Source organism: Ciconia boyciana, chromosome 10 (assembly GCF_034638445.1).
Source record: "Ciconia boyciana chromosome 10, ASM3463844v1, whole genome shotgun sequence".
In the NCBI taxonomy this organism is placed as follows: domain Eukaryota; kingdom Metazoa; phylum Chordata; class Aves; order Ciconiiformes; family Ciconiidae; genus Ciconia; species Ciconia boyciana.
Genome location: NC_132943.1, coordinates 22,423,053 through 22,443,032, shown reverse-complemented (window position 1 = coordinate 22,443,032; position 19,980 = coordinate 22,423,053). Strand labels below are relative to the sequence as shown.

The 19,980-nt window shown below is 38.4% G+C and overlaps 1 protein-coding gene across 2 annotated transcripts in view; it reads left to right on the top strand.

Moving 5' to 3' along the window:
- STK39 (serine/threonine kinase 39) overlaps positions 1-19,980 on the top strand; it is a 113,585-nt gene that overhangs the window by 18,331 nt on the left and 75,274 nt on the right. For both annotated transcript variants that reach the window (XM_072874968.1, XM_072874967.1), the window contains exons 2-5: positions 7,449-7,561; positions 12,678-12,786; positions 14,128-14,269; positions 16,487-16,542. In XM_072874968.1, the coding sequence (XP_072731069.1) occupies positions 7,449-7,561; positions 12,678-12,786; positions 14,128-14,269; positions 16,487-16,542 (420 nt within the window). The remainder of the gene's footprint in view (positions 1-7,448; positions 7,562-12,677; positions 12,787-14,127; positions 14,270-16,486; positions 16,543-19,980) is intronic.

Below are 19,980 nucleotides of genomic sequence, written 5' to 3'. Positions count from 1 at the left end.
GCAGAAGCATTGTGGTTACTGTCTGCTTCTGATGCACTTCTAAAAGTTGATCCTGAACTTCATTAGCACCTTATCTTACCCAAAAGGCTTGAATCCCTTTGTAGGTACCTTCTTAAAAAAAGAGCAGGAACATGTTTTTGTCATGTGCCTTATCTTACTTTTGTGATTGATAGGGCTAAAAGTTTTCCAGTGTTGAAATGTGGGGCCGTCAGGTAGGTTGCTAACCGTGTCTCCTGCTGTGTTATTGTCACTGTGAACGCTAATCATGACAGCACAGGGGGATAAAACCATGTTATGCACTAAATATAGTATGTTGGATTGGAAAACTGGTAAGGGAGCTGGGATACTGACTGTCTTACTACTGTAGCTTCAAAGGCAAGACTGTGTGTAGTATGTGACATGACTGTATGGGGTAACAGGATGTATTTCTCTAGTAGCAAGGCATTACTTTATTTCTACTGAGTTTCAACAGAATGTGTGGTCTTGATCCACCTATATGTTATTGTTTCTCCCATGTGCTTAACAAACATAGTGGCTATATTTTTGGTGGTCATTTATTTTACTTGTTTCAATAGAGTTGTGCTAAATAAAGCCTCTCTGACAAAGAAAATAGAATCTCTCAGGCTGGGGTTTAACATCAGCACTTCTTGTCAGTCTCTGTTGGGAGAGTCGGGATGGGAACAGAGGGAGGGGGCAGTTGTGAAATGGAAGGAGGTAGTGGGCATAGTCTCTGTTTTTCTTTCCTCCCTTTCCAAACTGTGTGCTTATTGCCAGGTTTACTTGAATGGCCCAAACATAGTTAATGGTCATCCTTGGACTTTCCAGTCTCATCTTTGATTAGAAAGTTGTGTGTTGATGGCATTGTACCAAGCTGACAAGTGGTGAGCTTTGTATGGCCCTAGGCAGAAGTCTCCTTACCAAAGAAAGTGTCTGAAAGCAAAAAGCCATCACTTAGGCTGATACTTTATTTCAAAGCTGAACACAGTCACTATTAAATAAACCTATGTCTAATCTAAATATATCTGCTTTCCCTTTCTAGCCACAGATTTCTTTAATGCCTTTTTCAGTCAGAGTAGCACTCTTTTAAACTTCTTTTAGCCACGACTGGTGGTGATAGTTGATTATTATTCAGATAAGACAGACATTTCAGAAGAATTCCTGCAATGTAGTGTGTCTGGGCTCACCGGTGGAGGGAAGGAAGACTTCTGCATTTTCTAGATCATTGGTATAGGTTCTCCACTTTCTTGTACAGTATTGTTTGTCTTATTTCCTGAATAATTAGTTTGTGATTGATAATTATTTGCTGTACTCTGATGCTAGAAACTTCTTTGTTCAGGAAGGTAGATTCCTGTTCTCATATGCTTTTGGCAGAAGAATTTCTTTATTCTGTTCTGCAGATTTGACAGGGAGGGAGTTGTAACAGTACTGCATAGAAAACCTCAAAATATTTCCTATAATTTATCTAGCCAAAGCATCTGATATAACCAGCCCTTTTACTATTTTAGTGAAGGTGGGAGGAAATGTAGAGAATAGTTCAGAAAGCCTGGTCATTCCCTCCTGCCCCTGTTTTTCTTGTATGTGGGGTTTTGTTGCTGATTGTGAATCCGCCTGCCTTTTTTTTTTCTGCATGGAGAATATGATGTCTGGTTAATGCTCAAGCTTGCTGTATCTTAGCCTTAGTACAGGTTGTCTCAATGCTTGCATAGAAATTCTCTTGTAGATTTTCTATAATGCATAATAATTTTGACATGGACATTTAGGCTAGACATTTAGGCTACTTCTCTAAGACTTCAGTGGGATCACAGAAGTATTTGTAGACATTTATCATCTTTGGAGAGTTTTTTCTGGATTATTTATGCAACGTGCTTTTGAAAAGTAGTATGGGATAAGCTAGACCTCAGAGACTTTGTGTAAGCTACTGTTCCACAAAAAGGTAAATACAACAATTGAATAACCCAGTGATTCTATAGCCATAATGGTGGTGTTTTTAAATGTCCAACTGCAGAACAAATTAATTTTGTATAGCTCCATGAAGAATTAATGAGATTAATTGTGAATGATGAAAATGCAGAAGTAGCAGTTCTATGTATGGGCATAGATTTCATAGAGCACTTAGTGTATTTTAAGGGAATTATGTCATAATCCTAATGGCTAGGATAAAAAACCTAGTATCCAAGTGAGTTATAAGGGGAGGGATTTGATCCCAGCATGAATTAAGAACACAAAGTGGGCAGGAATTGTTAGTAAATTGTATTTAAGTGGTTATCCTGAAGTTCTTAAGAACACAAGCATTTATGTCGTGTGAAGATGGAGAGAGAAATCATGAGTTCATTTTCTGTGAAGAAGTAAAGTTTCAGAAAGATTGAGAGTTTAGTATGGTGGTCTAAATGAGCTTTAATGATCTGATTTATAACTTATTTTTAATCAATGGAAGTAATATGAAAGAAAATGAGTAATAATGAAAAATCTCTAGAGTATTGTGGGATAAAAGCTAGAAACTGAAAGAAATTAAAGGTTCTTTGTTCTCTGTTTCTTAACCAAAAGTATTGCTTTGCCACCAATAGAATTGATTCTTTCGAGACTGAAGAGACTAGTTCTGCACAATGCTACCATAGAATCTGTTGAAGGACTGATCGGTTCATAACACATACGTAGTAATGCTGGAAATCTGCTACGCAATATTGCATGCAATATACAACATAGCTTTCAAAGCTTGTATATAAGCACAGATGCTTTGCATGTTACAAAAAAACGCACATGTGTTTATGAGTAGAAACCTAAGATAAATTGCATTTGTGCAGGCACAGTTTTTGTGCACAAGTGCATTCTGCTCTATGCAAAAGGAATCTGCTCTATGGAAAAGGAATGCATTGCATGTGAGCTGCATTTAAGAATTACCTAGGGGACTCTGTTCTTCAGAATTGGACTGTCTGAAAGCTTAAATAAAAATATTTTCATAGCTGCTTCATCCATTTTCATAGATTTTATTCTATTTAGTACTAGCTTCTTTTACAGACAGTTACAATTTAGTCTTGCATTTGAGGCTGACTTAAAATTTGTGTGCACTAATCAGCTACATTTAATAGGAGGTTTCTATATGTTGGGGGAGCAGAAGAGGTGTATAAAAATGCAGATGGTATACGTTGGTATGTAAGAGTTTGTATAGATTCTGAGTTAAGGTATTTAGTGTTCTCCAATTATGACTGCTGTCTAACCCTTCAGACACCTAGTCAACAAGATAACTTACCATTACCAACAAATTACATCCTCCTCTTCAGAGATTAGGTAGAAGAGCCATGGGGTTGAGGAAGGTGTCTTTGGGTAGAGTGTGTGAAGGGACCTAATGAATGCAGAAATCTTTAGAAGAGGTTTGTGTTGGAACACTGTAGAGTAACACTGAGCTACTAAAAAAAAGACTTGAAAAATCATTATGGGATAATAAAGTTACTGACTTTTGGTTTTGAGGAGAAGAAAATTGAAAGGAATAGTTCTAGATCTATTTTGAATAGAGTTCCTGCACAGTGATGAATGAGTGGAAAGTGTCAGACTTTTATACATAACAAGGAATAAATGAAGTGTCACATGCTTGTATGAAGAAGGATGTGTGCGTGTGCAGTGTGGAAGTGATATGGTCCAGCCATCTCGCCTTGCTGTCTGTCTTTTTGAGACTTGACTAGTGGAGGGTAGATAAAACTAAAATGTTAATGTAGTTGTTGATTACACTCATTCAAAGAGCCTTCTTCTCTTTGCCAGCTGGAGACAGCTTCTGCGAGAGTTAAATTCCTGTAATTAAAAAAAAAAAAGAGAGAGAGAGAGAGGAAAAAATACCTTTATGTCAGATTTAGAACAACTTGAAGGAACTTACTCAGTTAGGCTTAAATCCTGGATGAGTATTTGTATTTGTGGGGTTTTCACGTGCTTTCCGTGAAGCGTGTGCAAAGTGGAATGCAGAAAGCTGCTTTTAGGTTATATCCTTTCAGAAGTGAAGTGTGGCCATATGTAATAGCTCTTGAGAAGGTTTCTATTGCATGAACCCAAATAGTTAAAAGCAATTCTATTGGCTCTGCTGCACTGAGGGCAGGATGGTAGGGAGTGCATGGTTCATGGCATGAAGGAACAGGTTGGCTGTAAGGCATGCTTATGCTAGAGAGGACGATGGCAGCACAAAACGTGAGGACAAGATGAAACTCTCTGACTTGATGCTTACTACTCCCATTCACAATAGGCAACTTGATATGGATTGAAATTGCGTTATTTCACTGCTAACTTTTGAAATTGGCAAAGATAACTTGTCTGTAGCAGGAGAACTACTTTTCCAGTAGTGGAAAAAACCTGTCTTTCTTACAAAGCTGTTTTTTTGAGTCTGACCACTGGTAATCCTTTGTTTTGTTCTTCTGCAGGAGACAGCTGGATGTAAAGGCTTCATGGTTTATCCAACCTGAGCTTTCATTATACTAGATCAGTTTTCTAAATAAAGACTGGATGCTAAAACCAGTCTGTGCTTTAGTTGTGGTGTAGTTAGTATGTTCTCCACTGTGAGGGTTAGGTTTTGGAAGACTTGTAAGGTTCAGCATACCTGAAGAAATCATGCCTTCTGACAAAGAATGGTTGACTGTAATCTATTCTGTGCAATCATTTTCTGTGACCTTAATTTGTTATGCTAAATGGTTGTCTGACAATTTTGTTTCACTGTATGATAGCGCATTACTCGTGTAGTCTGTTTGCTTATCTGGGTAGTCCTGTTTATAACAGCTACTCCTCTGGAACACTTCACATTTCTACTTGTTTAGTAGACTGGAGAAGAGCATCTCTTTATTGACACAAAAGGAGTCTTCTGACCAGATGGGAAAGCTGCAGATTTTGTTTATCTTTATCCCTGATTGTTCACCTTGTGAGCCAGAGGAGAGGAACATCTTTTTAAGAGGAAGGAGGCATATGGCCACTAAGTGCCTGGCTCCTACTTCAGTTCTTGAAACTGCTTTTTCAAATGGGTTTTGTATGTAGGTCCCATGGAGAATGCAGGCTGCACAGATTGCCTTTACTATCAAAATACTGTATTGCATAGAGTATTCAAAAGGCAGAGAAAAGAAGAAACCAAGGTAGATTGGCTTTATTCTAAGCATAGAAAGCTTTTTGCATTGTCAGTGCATCATATTCTTGTGGTGAAGAATATCCCACTGCAAGTCATCTCTGTCTGAGGAGAAAACACAGGGAAATGCACTGAAAGGTTTTTCATATAAATAAACTTAAAACTCTAGTTTATGTTGTAAAATCTTGCATCTCATCCTCTTTCAGTAGGCAGAAGAGGAGCAGATCTTGAACTTGTGCATGAAGATAGCTCAAGATTGATTTTGCAATCAAGAGTTTTTAAATAGTAGGAAGCACATAGTCTTTGGTTTGGGGTCTCATAGAACTTAAGCAAGTGATATAGTGGGGTGGGTTAGGGATGTGACAAGACTTTTTTTTGTAATAAAATTTTTCCAAAATGTTTTGAGGTGTTACTTACTGTCATTTTACTTTAACTTGAGGAAGCAGTCAGGATTTCATCCTGGCATTGGCTGAATACTTTTTTCTGCATGCTTTTTCTGTTTGTCCTTTATGTGGCCTTTGTATATGAATCTGTTTTGAAAGTGAAGATCTGGTTGTTTCCCAGAAGTAGATAAAACTAGTGGCATAGATGAAAAAGGTACATCAAGGAAAATCTTGGTCTTTGATCCTGTATCCATAACAGCTAAAAATTTGGTTTCTTCCCCTTGCCTCAACCTAGTTGCGTATCCAAAATAATGAGAGGATTTGTGTCTTGATCTCTACCTAATGAGGACTTCAATGAAGTGTTGTAGATGAGTCTTACTTGAGCTGAATTGTGCTGACTTGGTGGTTGCTTCCTTGGGATGTCTTATTTAGTTTTTAAAATCTCTCTTAATTCTTTTATTACTTATATTATCGGAATTTTTAAAGGCTTTGTTCTGTAAGCAGACAGAACAGGACATGTCAATATTTGTCTGTGACCGCATCCTGCAAAAACATGACTAGTTGGTCCTGTTGAGACTTTTTTTTAAGATGAGCTCAGAATTTTGTAATGAAATTCATACACTGAGTTAAAAAGCTTTGTGATTTGAGTGAAAACATCATGTGAACAAACAATACATGAAAACAGCTAAGCAAATAGCAATTAAAACAAGGACAATAACTTTCAGTCATGAGGTATTGTCGGTGCTGTTTTCAGATGTGCAGAGGGAAGAGCTCTCAATTGTTCTTAAGTCGGCTGATAAGTAGAGCTTGACAACAAAAGGCTTTTTGTTCACAGTTTGTATTCATCTAGGACATGCCAATTACCGAGCATAAATAGAACATAGTGTATGAGCAGGCCAGTATAACATGTTGCTCAATTTGTGATTTACCAGAAATCCATAATTTATACAAAAATAGTTAGAATTAGAGGTAGGAGCTACTCATCAGGGGATTTTAGATTTCTGCATGAATGAGCACGATGTAATTACTTTGAGGAAGCATGCACTGCTGTATTTGATGTGGCAGCAAGATGTGCAACCTGGGCAAAACTGTTTCTGAATATTACTTGCAATCATTTCATTAATTTAGTGAGGCAATACTGACTGGGGCAAAGCCAGTGGGTGCTTGATAAAAGAAGCAACAAGACTTTTTACTCCTGCTGTTTGCAAATAAAGCATACTAAAGAAAATTATTCTAATGCTTTCCCCAAAATTTGTTCAATTCCACCAAGCTTTGTTGTCAGTGTAGTTGTATGACCATTTGTGATTTGTGTGTCAAGTAAGCATGACTGACTTTCTCTGCTGGGCCGTTCAGCAACTTGCATCTTCTTATTGTTGGTGTGATACTTGTGCCTCCTGCCCTCTTTACAAGAAGCAGCATGCTTTTTGTAGGATGTTACCCTAATCACAATGAATGAGCAGGAACACAGGTGAAACTGTAGAAGATTTGGCATGTACAATTTTACTGATATTTTTCTGTTCATTGTATAGTGGGAACAAAAACCTGGTTAAACAGGGACTGACCTGAAAGAACAGAAAGAAATAACATTTGATAAAGCCCCACCCCCCTGCATAACATTTTTAATTGTGTTAACTGTGCAAGTCATGTTCTTGGTTAAAACGGATGTGTCCAAAGACAAAGTGTAATGGTTCCCAAACTATATGGAATGCATTGAGGTTGTGGGTGTGACTTGATAAATGAGCACATCATTTAAAGTTGTCAGCTTGGGAATTTTTTGTGGAGTATGGAACAGAAACTTTGAGGTTTTTCTTCTGCATTTGAGAAGTGTGCAAGCTGTCTTGCTAAGTGGAAAGGTATGCGTGTGGGGAAAGCACTGAAAAAGGATAAACAGCAGATTTTAAGTTCTTTGTCAGTGTGGGGATCTGGTTTAAACTCCTTCTATATTAAGACTGTGTTCCTTTTCTGCCCTTTTTCAGGTAGCGGTGCTACAGCAGTTGTCCAGGCAGCGCTATGCAAACCCAGGCAAGAACGTGTAGCAATAAAGAGGATCAACTTAGAAAAATGCCAGACCAGTATGGATGAATTACTTGTAAGTAAATCAGAGGGGAACATGTTACATGGAGACTATCTTCTGTTTTGATTTTGGTTTTTGCTTGGTCCAAGAGTGAGGGTAGAATTTTATGCAGGATAATAGCGAGAAAAGGATATGAAAATAATTTGAAAGAAGTATGCCCTTCCCCTAAAAATATATTTTACTAACATTTATTTTCTAATGCCACAAAATCAAGAAGTGCAAATTTGAATCTTGGGATAACCTACTGTTGAGAACTGTAGGAAGAACCTTACCCCTTGCTTTCTGGAGACTCTGTTTTCAAGAGATTACTGTCTGGTTGTCTGTCTTTTCTTAATACCGAGGAAAGATACATTTTCCTTTGGCTGAACACTGATTAAAAATATAAAGGTAAAATTTAGTAGGTCTCCTTAAAATGTCTAAAGCACCAAAACATGGCAAAAACTAGTTGTTGGATCATTTTGTAATGATAACTTTTGAGGGGAAAAGTAGGAATGGCTACACAGCCATCTACACAAGGAAACTCTGGTTAAAGCTAATAACACGCATTTATCCGATAGCCCATAACAAGCCATTTGAGGAATGCTGTTTGTTTGGGTCACTGATCAGAGGAGGAAGGGACCTATAAGAGGCCGTTTGTAAAAGGGACTGCAAGAGTTTTTCCTCTGCACTGGTTATGGCAATCCAGACAAAGTCACAAAGAACTGTTAAAAAATGAAACCTGTTGCTTTCTAATGCTCCTAGTCAGGTGCTTATAAGACTAATGTGTATTTATATATAGGCAGCATAACAAGAGTTGAAGGACACAAAACCATTCTAAAAGTGAGAACACTCTCTTCTGTTCCACAGGTTATACTACTGCCTAGAGACTGTGGGCTTTTTCTAATGCAGAAATTCCTGCCTCTGAAGGAAATGATCTCCTCAGCAGGGAATTGCCAGTGCAAAAGATATCTTGAATTTGATACAGAGGGTATGGTCCATCCAGTTTCTTCAGATAAAATGGCTTGTTTACAGTGGAGGACCCAAAATGCTCTTCCCCTGGTGATTGATGGCATTCGCCTTCAGTTTATGTAACAGCTGTATGGGACATTGTTGTGGTTTTTTAAGAGGACTGTGGTAGTGGAAGCTACCTCTGAGGTAGTGAAACTTCTGTCAACTAAAAACTCAAAAGATAAATTCTGAACTGTGTTTAGAAAGAGAACAGCCCAAGGTGAGACACTGTGCATGATGTATTAACATCTACAGCCCATAAAGAACATTTCTATAAAACCAGATATACTAATCATTGTAGTATAAAATGGTCAAAATTTGATCTTTTTTGATTAGAATTTGAACTAGTAATGGGAATTAAGAACTAAAACGTTACAACAAATAAAACCAAACAAAACTGCCAACAATCTGCAAGAGATATCTAGGTGGTCTAGAAAAATGACTGTGGTTAGTTACCAGCTTGTACAAAGTTACCTTAGCAAGTGCTTGAGTATCTTTACTGCTGACATGTCTCCACTGTCTGCCAAATGAGGCAATAGGTCTTGAATTTTTGGTCCCATATTGCTTTCTTTTGGTACGAAGACAACTGTCCATACCATCTCTTTTATTTTTTAACATAAGTCAATTTCTGCTTTTCTGTGTTCAGATTTTGTGTTTCTTTTATTTGTTGATCTGGTTTGATCTGAACATAAATTCTGGCTTTCTGAGTTTCTGGTTAGGAGGGTAAAAAAAAAAAAAAGGCCATGTATGATTCCTTTTATTTTCATATGTACATACACACATGTGCATGCATACACATACATAATTCTTTTTTTTTTTCTGTGAGGGGAAGTATACTTACTCCAACTCAGTTCTAATAGATTTTAAAATTTTGTTTAAAAAACAGAGATGTTATTCTGGGAAAGGGCATCATTGACCTTCAAAACTCCTGTTACAACTGTACTTACAACTGGACTAACATTTTAATTTCCGTTGATAACACTTAGAATGCTCTTGCATTTTGGGTTTTTTAACACTGTTTTTGAGTCTGCTCGGTTTTCAATCACTTGTTTTTCTGGTCAAACCGTTTCCATTGGCACAGGGATGTTCTGAAACTCATCTCTGCCCTCCGAACATGCTGTTTTGTCAAATCCTGCTGCTGAGTGCTTACGGATGGTGTGCAAAGGCACCCTTCACAAATTCTCAGCTGTGTGGCCTTCAGAGAAGTGGAAAATGCAGCAAGCCTGGTGCCCACGTAAGCAGACTTAGGATTTGGGCCAGTGTCAATTAAAATAGAAAGGCAGTGGGGGAGGGAGTTTAAATAACTAAGGTTACACAAACTGCCAAACTCCTGAAATTCAATACTCTGTTTCCTGCAGTGTCCTGTGTTCTCACTATTGTAAGCTAAATGTAACTTAACCCCATGAGCCAAGTAAAAAGTTCCTGTCCTTAGTATTGTCCTGACTGAGTACCTTCCCCCATCCCCTTACCTCCAGTTCTTTAAAAACACCAAAAAACTCAACACTACAAACCAAAGAATATTCTATAGAATGGCTTATGTAATTGAATAGATTTTCTAAACTGTTTTCATTTCTGCTCTGGATAGCCCTTTGAGGTAGGCTCTCTGGAGGAGCCCCTCACATGTTATTCCCAACCATTCAAACAGCCGTACCCCGGGTGTCCATGGAGGAGGCTCCAGGGAAGCACCCACAGAGCTGTGGCACCTGTCTGGTCACTGGGAGCTGGACCCAGCCCTGTGGGTGCTGCAGTTGAGCACTGAAAGGAGCCTTCTTGCAGTTGCTTATTAACTGTGTCACCCACCTGCCCTTAGGTCGACACACATTTTTGTGCAGCTGCTCAGTGAAACTGGATCAGGAATAACCTGGCTGAAAAGAAGTTAGCTTTTAACCCGGGTATGTTTCCTGATGGAGCGCACAAACACTTGTGCTGGCACAAGGGAGAGAGAAGCAGAGGGATGAGGGAGAGACTTTAAATTTTAAGTGCCATTATGGCTTTAGTGCTCTCGAATGTCTAAAGTGACGTGAATGTGAAGAAGGCTCCAGGGTGTTCTCCTGGACATCCTGCTGCAAGCTTTTCCTGTGACAGTGTATTTTAAGTGAATACTTTTCTCTCTCACCTGTGCATAGCCTCATGAGCCTCAGCCAAATAACTGAAGTTTGTGGAGGCTTACCATTCTGTGTGTGATAGGGCTCTCCAGAACTGCAAGTCTGAAATTAATACTTTCCTGACTAAAATTTAATCCCTTATCTCTCATGAGGTGCTTTCTATTTGTTTATTTTTGTTTTGCAAAGACTGTCTTTGGAAAAAGTCACCAAAGCTGAGACACAAGGTGCCTTTGGCTATGGTTACTGTGATAGGTCAATTTTTGCTGGCGAGTTGATGCAAGGCAGACAAAATATTCAAAGCACTTTTCAGTTAAAGATTGTGAAGCTTACCACAGTCAATTAGTTATATTTCTGCACTGTTGATGTGTGAGTAAAATAGATGAGGTGTATTTTTGCCCAGTAGTGGCAGGTAGATTTTTTGACCCATCGTTGTATTACCAGCATAGGAAAACAATAAAACAATATAAGAATTTAAATAGTAATAAAGAGTGGGAGAGTTGCATTTAAGATTTGGTATGGATAGCTGAACTAAGAACTTGAGGCAGTAATTTGACTTGTGTTTAAGCTGACATGTCTTCTGGGAAAGGGAAATCTGCCCCACATATATTTCTCTGTTTTCCACCTACTGTCTCCCGGGGGGTGGGGGGGGAAGAAGCTATTTTGCAAATTGCTCAGTTATTCAGGCTCACTGCATGACTATCCAGGCATTCATCCTTCTGTGGTTCAGGGCTCAGAAGTTGTCTAGGGAAGAGGACTTTTGACAACAGGACCAGCTGAAGTTTGTGTCAAACTACAGCCTGACTTAATAGTCACCAACAGGCATCACGAGATTAAATCACAGTCTTTAATACATACGATTAACTTTTTATTAGAAAGTGGCTGTGATCTTGAGTGCATTGCAAACAACAACAACAAAAACCCTCTTTCAAACACTTGTTGAGTTGAGGTTGAAAGTTGAAAATGGCATCTGTGGTAGCTTTAATCAATCTAAGTGGGACTGCCATAATGCCTGCTTTGTGCCAGTGCTAGTGAGTCAGTGTGTAGCATGGGTCCACTTGAAAGCAGTTGCTTTTCAGGGAGGGAAGGGAGGTGGAAGAGTTTGGTTTTTAGCTTGATTGGCTCCCTGACTGGCTCACCCTCCAGGAGCATGTCCTCTGGCACCAGGAATGGGTCAGGGCTTTGTGGCCGGCGGTGGAGAGGGAGAAGTAGGGTTGTGGGATCTTAAGTTGGTGTGAGGCCAAACCCTCTGGTACAAAGGAGGCCTAAATGCTCCTACGTAAAGGATTGGCAGGATAATGAGAGCTGCCAGAAAGGTGTTACAGAACAATTATGTGAAAGACTGAATAGAAAAAGGACTCTGCTTGAAATAACAGATACAAGGCAGCCATTCTTAATGTATACAGCTGTGGCATGTCATAGATGGTGTTACTTGGTAGTGCCACGTTGTCCATCTGTTGGTGACTGTGTGCTCCTCTAGTCAATTGTTTCCTCTGACTTTTGGTCTGTAACATTGCTTTTTCCTCTTGCACTTCTGTTTGATTGCGTGGCTCTGGTTTCCACCTGTCTATCCCACAGTAGCCGAGCCAGTAGTGCTGTGTCCTTTGTCCGACAGCTTCCTTCCTCCTTTCTCACCTGCTCCCATTCTACGCTTTTCATATCCCTTTTGAACAGGAAAGGCAGTAGGTTTTGATCTTTCCTTGCGTTTTGTTGTCCAGCCTGTACCCACACCTTGGAGACTGCTCATTCTTCATTGCTCACTCTGAATTTGGGACTTCAACAGTAATTTCTTTGCTGCTCTCAGAAGAAAATTGATGTAGTTATGCCTGTGTCTCCTGACCAAACCTCCCTTGTGTTCTTTGCAATACTGTTTTGTCTTGCATGTAGATCTATAGGTAAATTGAAATGTTTTGGTGCCTCGATGCATATCCTGTGCGTACTTCAGTTCTGTTATAGTATTTCACTTTGGAAATCAAACTTTCTCTCTATACAAGCAGAACTGATAGCTGGCTTTGTTACGCTGGGCTTTGTGTTTCTTACAGAAAGAAATTCAAGCAATGAGTCAATGCAATCACCCCAATGTGGTGACCTATTACACATCTTTTGTGGTGAAGGATGAACTTTGGCTGGTTATGAAGCTGTTAAGTGGGGGTAAGTTACTGGTTTTACTTGTTTAGCTGCAAGGAAATTTTTATTTTTATTTTTTTCTAACGTACCTTCTTTGAGTTAATTGACCTAAACCAAGTAAGGAGTGAGGAGAGAGACTACATAAGATGAACCTTGAGACATAGGTGTGTTATAGCAGGAAAGTGCAAGCTCAAAAAGTTTGTATATGTATATTGATAGTACAGGCTAAGAATTACTGGGATAAATTCTGTTGATCTAACTACTGTAGGTTTTCATTGTGAATCAATATATTAAAATTCTCTATTAAGGCTGTGTAGGGAAAACTGGTGAGAATTAAGTAACTTCTGTCAGTGTGGCCTTTTTTTGAGTTTATCTAGAATCCACTCTATTTTTGTAAAAATGCATATATTTATGATTTTATAATGAGTGTTTCTCATTCCTTATTCAAGGAAGATTCTTCCTAGGACAAGGCATTATACATGTTGCATCCTTTTTATTGCTTAAACTAACCAAATGCTCATTACAGTTTTTATGGTGATGTTTAATGGTATAAAAATCTTATTTGGTTCTGGGAGAGGAAAAAGGGGCTGAACTGAATGTGTTTGTGGCTTAGAAAAGTGAGGCTCCAAAATAAGATGTGGTGGTCCTGGTTGCTACCTGATGTTCTTCAAGATTAGTCTTGATAGCAGCAGACTACTGCATCATCATACTAGAAAGCAAGGACGGGAAGAGCTCATAAAATAACACCTGTTAACATCACATTTGGTTGAATCGTTCAGTTCAATCAAAAGCAAGCATAGACCCTGAGGGAAACCAGTGATTCATGACAGGAATTTACTGTGAGCTGTTGAAAAATGGTTGGATAAAAAGAAAATGTTGCTATTAGATTCCTTGAAATTTATAATAACTGAAGTTCAGTGTCAAACTGGGTGTCACTAGGGATGTTGTCATAATTTGTTTGTGGATCATATCTCCTTCCAGTCTTGCAGCTGCATGTTTACATCATGAACACATGAACCATAATCTAAGCTGGATAATAAACCAAAACCTTTGCTGTACATGTCTGTTTAAATGTGGGATACTCCTGAATTTTTAATAAATGGTAGCTTAGCAAGCTGTTAGCAGATCTTTCTAATGGATCATTGCATGTTACGGTATTCTTGACAAAAAACAGTGCTCTGTTTCTCGTTTGAATGAGGTAGCAGTGTGCTTTATTCTGAGAGCTAGTTACCTGAGGTCTTTACACATGCATGCAAAGATTTAAATTGCACTAGCATAAAAAGAATGAAGAAATATAACTTTGTCAAGAATCTGATATGATAATGCTGTATATATGCTTTTTTCTTTCCTGGATCTGCAATGTAGGTTCAATGCTTGATATAATAAAGTACATTGTCAACAGAGGAGAGCACAAAAATGGTGTCCTTGAAGAACCCATAATAGCAACAATTCTTAAAGAAGTTTTGGAGGGCTTAGACTATCTACACAGGAATGGGCAAATTCACAGGTAGGACCGTATACACAGGGAAGAGCATTTTCAAAGTTGTGTGTATAGTTTGTTGATACTGGTCAGCTGTAGTTGCTTGGCTAAGCAAATTGTATTGTCTCTTTCATATACTGTAAATGCAATCAGTAATTATAAAATTATAACGCTCGGGCAGATGCTGTAATCTTGACTGCAGTTTGTCACTAATACTTAGTACTTGCCTGGTCTTTATCCTGTCTGTCTCTCTTACAGCTAGGATTGGTCTGTGTTGCACTAAGTATGCAAGAAATGTGGTCTATACTCCTGTGCCTGCTGGTACTCCAAATATCTAATCTGAATCTAGTTTATGTTATATGGTCTGTGACTTGGTTATTGTGTTGCGCAGTAAACCTGTAATCTTGGGCATTCAGGCACTGCTGTATAAATGTGAAATTTATTTTTTCCTGGTAATCAGTAATGTCTATTACAACTCTACAGACCTCTCTTTATGACCACATGTTAAGCTGGGGTTGGTACTATGGAATTGCATCTTGGTGTATATGCATCTAGTGATTGTTCTCTTCTATATATTCCCACTCCACTGACTTCCTCAGTGTAGATTGTGCAGATCCTCCAGGGTGATCTATGCATATCTGCTGTAGCAATCCACAGGTTGCTTCCACTGTTTGGATGTTGGAGTTGCTGTACTCTGACCTCTCTAATTAATTTTACTGAGATAAATTTGCCTTTTAAGGAAGGTGCCTACAACAGGCTCTCTGTCTGTTTCAAGCATTAGCATTTTATAAGGGAATCTTTAAAAAAAAAACAGATTCTCTGCAGACAGAACTGTGAGAACGGAGGTAGTGCAGATGTAGCACAGTAATTGTTCTTTATGTGTACTTCTTATGTCTCATCTTATAAATGAACTGACTCTGATGTAAATCAAGAACTATTTCCTCCTTTTGCAGAGAGAAAATTGAGATAAATGGAGAAATAAAGAACAATTATCTTGACTTCCGGTCTGGAATGCCAAAGATCTGCCACAAACCTTAATTCATGGTCTTCTGTTAGGCTGATATTGTTGTGGAAGGAAAATTCATTAGCTTTTAAGGATAACAGGACCCTTTGAGGTCGGATTTGGGAATTCCCCTTGTCTATTCTTAAAGGACCTTAAAAGGATAAAAAGAAAGAGATCTACTTGTTACATCTGAGACTTCTCCTTTTTTATAACATCTAATTTGTAAGCTGCAGTACCCCAGAAGTCCTGTTCAAGATGATACAGCATGCGTTCCTTTTCCCATGTATGTTGTAGGTGAAAGCTGTGGTAGGTCAGGGAACACTGTATCAGGAGATATTTGCCGGTTGGAGGTGTTTCCAAAATTGTTCAGGGATCTTATTCTGTCATTTCGATGCATTCCTGTTTATGTATAAGGGAACAAATTATGTTACCCTTTATTAGCAATGTGTTCATTATTTTCAATAAATCTTGGAAAGATAGATTTGCTCAAATTCTTTATGATATATTCTGTGTGAAAGATTTAGCCTGTGCATTAAGAGTGGGATGCACATTTCTATCAAACAAAAAAAACAGCCAGAAAGTTTTCTTCTTAACATTATGCCTGAATAGTGTGTTAAATGGATAGAGTTGACTGTTATGCACACGCTGAATTTTTGACAGATTCAGTGTCAAGTAACTTTTCATTATGGTACCCTATAGGAAAATATGGTTGCTATTAATAGCTATTATGGTTGCTTTAATAGCTTCATTGGGTAGAAATCTACGGTATATTTACCTTTCTTACAGATGGGTCTCTTCTCTGAAGAGATCAAAGAGGAGAACTTTTTTTCAACTTTTCTTTTTCATTAGTGGTGCAGTTGGATGTGAGAAAGCATTAATTCTTGCTTTAAAGCTCTGAAAGCTCTCAGTTTGTGAGACTATAAAAAGTGGTAAAACAGACTTTGGACCTAAGTATTTCTGTTCTCAAAATGTATCCCTGAATTCTGCTTGTTTTATGCCAAAGCCGAATTTGGGTATTTTTATACAAAGGAGAGAGAATTTGTGAAAGTTTGAGTTCTGCACTCTGTTTTATTGTAAATCAGTTACATTTTATACTTCAGTTCCTGTTTCTGTCTTTCAAATTTTAAAATGCTATCTTGTGAAACTAATTAGTAAGCAATATTTATTTATTTATTTATTTACATAAAATGTGCACATATGTACTTTGATACAGAAAAGTAACCTCTATTTGTACATTCTAGAGATTTGAAGGCTGGCAACATTCTTCTGGGTGAAGATGGCTCTGTACAAATAGCAGGTAATGGTGGTGGTAGAGTAATGGCAAAATAAAAGAAAAGGGTAATTGCAGCTGGATTAGGGGCAACAGATACAAGTTTTTCTGTTGGCTTTTAACTATATCTTTTGGAGTGCTGTAGCTGCTAGTTATCCAGTTTCAGATTTCAGGATTCTTGGTTAATGATACAGGATTTAGAAATTATTCAATTTTTTCCTGTGTCCCATCAAATATATAAGGAAACTTTTTAATGTCTTCTTAATGTTTCCTTTTGAATCACCCATATACCATAAGCAGCTTGCAATCGGTAGCAACTCATATTTCTGTTCAAGTTTATTTCTGCAAATTACTGTAATAGTTCTTGGTGATTCAGAAATCTGTATGTACTGCCCTTCATGAGGACCTTGGCTATAACTTAATGAGTCACTGAGATGCATGAGCTATATCTCACTGAGAATTATTTTTGTAATTTCTACCGTTCGTCTTGCAATGGTATTGGTCGGATACATTCAGAGGATATTTAAGATGCTAAACTTTATCTATATGCTTCTTGAGTGGTAGTCCGTAAGAATCAAATGATTTGGTTTTCATAAGAGCTTAAATATTGAGCAAGACCCCATATCCCATCTCTCAAGTTAGTATCAGATACCTGGAAAACAGAGCGAGCAGGTGGTGATACCTGCCGCCTCTCCCAGCGTACTCCCAGGCCTTTCACAGTTTATATATAGCTCGTGACCCAGCGATGAAAGCTTTGTATTTAGTAGCCCTCAGTAATAAAAATGGCTATAGCCAAAAGTTTTATTTTTTATATAAATAATGCTTTTGAAATACCATGTAAACGTGTATTTTGAGGGCTTTAATATGCCAGTGTCCAAAGTCTATGAAACCAGACAGAAAAAGATTGACTGGCAGGTGAACCATTTACTAATTGGAACAGTTTTAAGTCTTCTGTTTTGAGTTCAAGACTTTTTAAGTAGGTAGTCAATTTTACAGACTTGAATTTTAATAAGATACTTCGTATTTATTTATTTACTTGATTATACCCTACAGTTGTCTTCACTTTGTATACCACTTCGGGCAACTGCTGAGATTCTAGGTCTGTGTTGTTCAAGTATTTTTTAGATGTTCTCATATTGTAAAGGAGTAGATGTCGAGACAACCAACTTAATTAAAAATAATAATAACTAAAAAGTTGAAAGATAAAATCTCATGAGCCATCTGAAATAAAGCTGTTGACTTTAGATTATTACTTTCACACATAATCAAATCTACTCTCCCAGTAATCAGATAACATTCAAACAACAGCTTCATTTATCCCTTTCTAGTTCAACTCCAGGGCTTGGTTTCTTGACCTTTTCCTCCTTTTCGCTGTAGGCATCTTAATGAGTAAGGCTTTAATTGTGCTGCTAGGGCATTCAGTGCATGCGGGACTGAGGAAGTTCAGTGTCTGGATAGATATGTGGAATCTGTCTTTCTGTGATGCATTATTTCAATACCAGGTTATTTCTGATCTTCAGGTGAAGAGTGCAGCAGTGTCAGACTTGTTTCTTTGTTGGTGTGGGGCTGTTCTGTTTGGGACAGCTGAGCATTGCATATTAACTGAAAGCCAGTTTGGAATGTCAAAGAGGCTGGAATTCATCCTTTTTACATCTTTTTGCCTTGATAAAGTAAAATCTCCTTTCATCTTTGGAGAACAGATACCTGATAATTTTGCTTCTTTTTATTCACTAGAATAACTTAGGTTCTTTTGACTACTTGTTCTCCTGCACCCCAAGCTTCTATAATGAAAAGATGTATCCATAGCACACACTGCTAATATGTATGAGGAGTAATATTTGAAGACACCATTGTCCATTTGCATTTCTGGGTTCTAAGGGACTATCGCTCACAAATGAAGCTCCACCCAGTGTTTCTCTGACAAAAGATTTTGTGCAGATATAGAAGAGCACAGATTCTTCAAAGAATTGGGATAGGTCTACAGAGACCTCTGATTATGGACCTCAGAGGTTCTGCACAGAGAATCTGCTCAGTCTTTGGTGGGAAGGAGGAAAATACACATCTTTTTGTTTTGTTTAAATTGGGGAGACTTATATTTAAAGTACAAAATTCCTCTGTACAGAACAGGAAACTTTCAACTTATTCACAAATACAATGTTAAATAGTCACTGCAGTTCTTCAGCTCCAACATTCTACTTAAAACTATTGGGATTGTAACATCTGGTGCTTTGGGCAAACAAATGATTGGTACTTCCATCAGGGTTTCAGCCTTCTAAGCCTGAATTGCCTGGCGAAGGTCAAAATATCAAAGAAACCAGTAAAGGAACAGATATATGAGATGAGGTAAGGAGCACATACCAAAGAGCAATCACACAGAGTTTGGTGGAAGTGTAGAAGGTGTGGGTTGTATGATGTGTTTAGTCCATACAATAAATTACAGTTTCAATAAAACTTGTCAGAAAAAGAACATGCGTTTTGAGGAGTCTAGGCAGAAGATCCTGCTCTTCAGTTGTGTGCATAAGTGGCTGTGTGAACTTACCCATTGCACTATTGGTTCTCAGGGTGTTCACTCCTGCGGTAATCCATACCCACAGAAATGTTTGGAAAAGATCTGGTTAAAAATAGGCAGAGCCTATGCCTCAGATACTCAAGCCAGATGGAGGAGAAATATTGTATCAGGGGCAATTGTTTTGCAGCCCAAGCTCTCCTTGGCCAGCCCATTCTTACAGGAGCTTGGTGCTTTATTTCTCTCCCAGTCTTAACCATAAGCCTATATATGGCCTTGGCTGAGCCTTAGGCTAAAGTCACAGCCACTGTCAAGGTGAGAAAGTTAGGGGAGAAATGTTTTTGCAGCCTGTGCCTTCCTGCAGCATCTGCTTTGCAGCTCTGCTGCCATGGAAGCAGTGGCTTTGTCTTTCTCCCAAGCCTGATCCTGACCCTAGAGCTTGGTTTTGGCTGAGGCTTGGCCAAAAACCCCAGCCCTGGCTGAGGTGAAAAAGCTGTCAGGAACGAAATGTTTTTGCAGCCTGTGCCTTCCTTTATTGGGCTGCTGGCAACCCAGCTCCCTTGGAGGCCATAGGCTTCATCTCTCTCCCAACCCTATGCCTAACACTAACTCTGGATGTTGGCCTTGGCTGAGGCTTGGCCAAGTGCCCAGCCCTGGCTGAGGTGAAAAAGATGTTAGGGAATAAATTATTTGTAGGCTCTGCTTATTTGGGCAGCCCTGATTCCTTTAATTTCAAAATGCTTTACTAATACAGTAAAATCAGGGCTCTTCATTAAATTTGTTTTTTCTTTGGTATTAGCTGTGACTTTTAGTGCCTAACACTGTTGAATTGTTCAGCTCTTTCCTTGTAATATATTTCCCTTTCCTCTTTATGTAACTTGTTCTCAATAATACTTTGTCTCCTACGTGATAGGAAGCTTGTCACTGTAGGTCATGTCTTTTCTTAAATAACTTGTATT